General features: G+C 38.3%; 1 protein-coding gene across 4 annotated transcripts in view; it reads left to right on the top strand.

Annotated features, from left to right (window-relative positions):
- Positions 1 to 5,000, top strand: part of LOC133623671 (SERTA domain-containing protein 4-like) — a 69,510-nt gene that overhangs the window by 62,830 nt on the left and 1,680 nt on the right. For all 4 annotated transcript variants that reach the window (XM_061986948.1, XM_061986946.1, XM_061986944.1 and 1 more), the window contains exon 4: positions 2,777 to 5,000. This exon is cut by the window's right edge and continues 1,680 nt beyond it. In XM_061986948.1, coding sequence (XP_061842932.1) covers positions 2,777 to 3,580 — 804 coding nt within the window. In that variant the 3' untranslated portion in view covers positions 3,581 to 5,000. The remainder of the gene's footprint in view (positions 1 to 2,776) is intronic.

Genomic DNA, 5,000 nt, shown 5'->3' with positions numbered 1-5,000 from the left:
CATACTTGGTGAAAAAAGTTTAGACACCCCATATCTAAAATATAAGAAGCTCTCAAAATAAAAATAAAATATACTTAAATTATAAACAAAGTTTAGTTAGTTAATTAATAAATAAAATAATACTAACTGATGAATTAATTTTAAAAATTACAACAACAGTAGTAAACACTGCAAATATGATTTGTATTTAATTTTTTTATTGTGTTTTTACATAGGGAAAAAACAAATGTAAAAAGTTGTGTATTTTCAAATAATAATAAATAATAACAAATAAGAAAAAGCTTAAATGTTGTAATATACTTAGTCACCTATAAAACAAAGTTGACATAATATCTGTTTTTAGCATATATATTTTTTTAATATAAGAAAATACCAACATGGCCCCACCATACTTTGACTTTTCAGTATGGGGCTCTTGGTGGAAAAAGTTAGGACACCCCCGAACTATCGATATTTTGATTTGAGAATCGACATTAAGAGCAGAAAGATCTGGTATTTGCGGCATCGATATTTCCGTATCACTACAATTTAGACTGCTTATTTAGCATGCCACATATTTAGGATTTTTTTTTTAAATACAAATAATTGCATATTACATATTTGTGTTTTCCTCATAGCTGTCTTTATTTTGAAAAATTATTGTTATTAATAGCAGACATAAAATAGTCATTCAAATTCAAAAGTTATCTATACTTCACAAAAGTCACAGGTGGTGCTTTCTAACAAACCTCCTGTGATCAAAAAAAGGTAAATAGTGACAAAAAAAGGTAAATGGTGACAGAAAAGGGTTAGTAGTGACAAAAAAGGTAAATAGTGACAGAAAATAGGTACATGGTGACAAAAAAAAGCGGTGTATATACAAGGGGCCTATACAAGTACAACCCATTTATCATTATTATTTATCATTTAAATAGTGACAGAAAAGGGTAAGTAGTGACAAAAAAGGTAAATAGTGATAGAAAATAGGTACATAGTGACAAAAAAAAGGTAAATAGTCTCAAAAAAATGTCAATGGTGACAAAAAAAAAACATGCATTTGAGTGTACATGTGGGCTTTGTACCGAGGATATCGTTGTGGCTTGTGCAGCCCTTTGAGACACTTGTGATTTAGGGCTATATAAATAAACATTGATTGATTGATTGAAAAAGGTAAACCGTGACAAAAAAAGGTACATAGTGACAAAAAAAAGGTAAATAGTGTCCAAAAAAAAGGTAAATAGTGACAAACAAAAAGGTACATAGTGACAAAAAAAAGTACATAGTGACAAAAAAAAGGTAAATAGTGTCAAAAAAAGGTAAATGTGACAAAAAACCATGCATCTGAGTGTACATGTGGGATCTGATGTCGTTGCGGCTTGTGCAGCCCTTTGAGACACTTGTGATTTAGGGCTATATAAGTAAACATTGATTGATTGATTGATTGATTGATTGCAAAAGGTAAATAGTGATAAAAAAGGTACATACTGACAAAAAAGGTAAATAGTGTCAAAAAAGGTAAATGGTGACAAAAAAGGTAAATGGTGACAAAAAAAGGTAATTAGTGACAAACAAAAAGGTAAATTGTGACAAAAAGGTACATAGTGACAAAAAAGGTAAATAGTGTCAAAAAAAGGTAAATACTGAAAAAAGGTAAATAGTGACAAACAAAAACGTAAATAGTTACAAAAAAGGTACATAGTGACAAAAAAAGGTAAATAGTGTCAAAAAAAGGTAAATGGTGACCAAAAAAACATGCATCTGAGTGTACATGTGGGATCTGAGCCAAGGATGTCATTGTGGCTTGTGCAGCCCTTTGAGACACTCGTGATTTAGGGCTATATAAATAAATTTTGATTGATTGATTCATTCATTCATTGATTAAAAAAGGTAAATAGTGTCCAAAAAAAGGTAAATAGTGACAAAAAAGGTAAATGGTGACAAACAAAAAGGTACATAGTGACAAAAAGGGTTGGAATTGGGGGTTAAATCACCAAAATGATTCCCGGGCGCGAACACCGCTGCTGCCCACTGCTCCCCTAACCTCCCAGGGGGTGATCAAGGGTGATGGGTCAAATGCAGAGAATAATCTCGCCACACCTAGTGTGTGTGTGACAATCATTGGTACTTTAAATTTTTAACTTTAAAAAAGGTAAAGGGTGTCAAAAAAAGGTAAATAGTGACAAAAAGGTAAATAGTGACAGAAAAAAGGTCCATAGTGACAAAAAAGGTACATAGTGACAAAAAAGGTAAATAGTGTCAAAAAAGGTAAATAGTGACAAAAAAGGTAAATAGTGTCCAATAACAGTACATAACGACAAAAAAGGTACATAGTGTCAAAAAAAGGTAAATAGTGACAAAAAAAAGTATATGGTGACAAACAAAAAGGTAAATAGTGACAAAAAAAGTATATGGTGACAAACAAAAAGGTACATAGTGACAAAAAAGGTAAATATTGTCAAAAAAAGCTAAATAATGACAACAAAGGTAAATAGTGACAAAAAAGGTACATAGTGTCAAAAAAGGTAAATAGTGACAAACAAAAAGGTACATAGTGACAAAAAAGGTAAATAGTGACAAACAAAAAGGTAAATAGTGACAAACAAAAAGGTACATAGTGACAAAAATAGGTAAATAGTGACAAAAAAAAGGTAAATAGTGTCAGAAAAAGGTAAATAATGACAAAAAGACATGCATCTGAGTGTACACTTGGATTGAAAATGATTCTGAGGAAAATGTGTGTTAAAATGTTGATGATTCTGCTGATCTTTCCTTGGTTATTTGGGTCCAACCCCCCCAGGTGGCACCAGTTCTGGAGGAGCGGGCACACGTGCTGCGTCTCTCCCTGGAGAAGATGCGTTTCATCGACGACCCCGAGGCGTTTCTGCGACGCTCGGTCCTGGTCAACAACCTCCTCCGCCGGCTGAGAACGGAGATCCTCCTCCAGAGCACCGACTGGTGCTTCCCCGCCAACCCGCTTCTGACCACCATCTTGCCACCTGGCTCCAGTCCCACACACCAGGCGCTCAGCAGGACCGGACCCACCCCGATCTGCTTGCCGCCCCAAGCCGGACCGCCCTTTCGTAAGCGGCTGCGCACGGTGCGGGCGGGACCGGGGGATGACTGCGCGCAGACATGTTGTTGCCTCTACACCGCGGGTCACTACCTTCCCCTCCCGCTGTCCGTGTACCAGGCGGAACTGGCCTCGCCGCACTCGTCCTCCGTCTTGCAAACACCCGGTCAGCGCAAGTTCGGACTGAGCGCCGTAGAAGGCCATGATGGCGAGGGAGAGGAGATGGACCACCAGGAAGTTAGCGAAAGAAGACAATCTGGTCCGGTCCAAGGTAAGTCCAAACAGAAAAGTCGGACTCGGAGCCTGCTGGGCCGCACCAGGACACAGGCGGACTGTGCCAGGACCCAGGCGGACTGTGCCAGGACCCAGGCGGACTGTGCCAGGACACAGGCGGACCACTGCTTGTCAGGTAGCACGGGAGAGGAGGAGGAAGGTGAACTCCAGGAAGACGAAGAGGTGGCACATTGTGAATGGAACCCAGAAGATCTTCTCAGGGTCCACTACTGGTACCAGCGGGGCCACAGACAGTAAGATCTTGCTCACATTCGACCTTGGTTTTTGTCCTTTGGTACTTTACTGCCCCCTGCTCGCCCTGTAGCACTTCTTGTCTTGACTTGACTACCGTACTTTCCCCACTATAGAGCGCCAGTAAATAAGCCACACCCACTAGACTCCAGGGAAAAAATATATTGTTCCATATATAAGCCGCACTGGACAATAAGTCGCAGATACGTTGCAAAGTGAGTTATTTACACAGAAATATTCTGTAAATGTTTATTTACATACCTTAATTGTGTTAAGGCAGTAAAACGGCTGATCAAACAAAACAGAAGTCATGGTCATGGACCCACGATCAGCTAAACAGACTCAATAACTCCACGGTGACGTTTTGGTGAATTGACTGAGGAATTTGTGAAACTGAAACAATACAAAAATGCCCAATGTCGTTGTAAGTTAATAATATCGACACAGACACTTGTAAACACATCATAACATTACGATAGCACGTACAAATATGCATGAAAACACTCCGACAGACATCACACACGGGACTGTTTAGTAGGTATGAACAGTTTTAGTTATATTGTAAAACTTACAAAGGTTGCTCGGACTGATGAATGAAGAATCCATACGAGTATGGACGGCTAGAAAACTGAACGGCACTTTTACTTCCAGTCGAAAGCACTAAATTGAAGGACACTGTAGAACCTGCAGTGAGCAAACTTGTCCAAATAATGGCGCCATAGCACAAACTATATAACACCGTCTTGGTGAATTTACTAAGGAATTTGTGAAAGTCAAACAATGCAAAAATAATGTAAGTTAATAATGCTAACACAGGCGCTCGTAAACATGTTAGCATATTAGCGTCATAACATTACGATAGCGCGTACAAATTTGCATGAAAACACTCCTTACAGACATCACACATGGGACAGTTTAGTAAGTACGAATTGTTTTAGTTACATTGTAAAACTTACAAAAATTGCTTGGAGTGATAAATGAAGAATCCATACGAGTAGAGACGCTGTGGACAGCTAGAAAACTGAATGGCACTTTTACTTCCAGTCGAAAGCACTAAATTGAAGGACACCGTAGAACCCGCAGTGAGCAAACTTGTCCAAATAATGGCGCCATAGCACAAACAATGTAACACCGTCTTGGTGAATTTACTAAGGAATTTGTGAAAGTCAAACAATACAAAAATAATGTAAGTTAATAATGTTAACACAGGCGCTCGTAAACATGTTAGCATATTAGCGTCATAACATTACGATAGCGCGTACAAATTTGCATGAAAACACTCCTTACAGACATCACACATGGGACACTTTAGTAAGTACGAATTGTTTTAGTTACATTGTAAAACTTACAACGGTTGCTCGGACTGATGAATGAAGAATCCATACGAGTAGGGCGCTATGGACGGCTAGAAAACTGAACAGTTGAA

Source organism: Nerophis lumbriciformis, linkage group LG26 (assembly GCF_033978685.3).
Source record: "Nerophis lumbriciformis linkage group LG26, RoL_Nlum_v2.1, whole genome shotgun sequence".
NCBI lineage: Eukaryota > Metazoa > Chordata > Actinopteri > Syngnathiformes > Syngnathidae > Nerophis > Nerophis lumbriciformis.
This window is presented reverse-complemented; position numbering and strand designations above follow the sequence as displayed.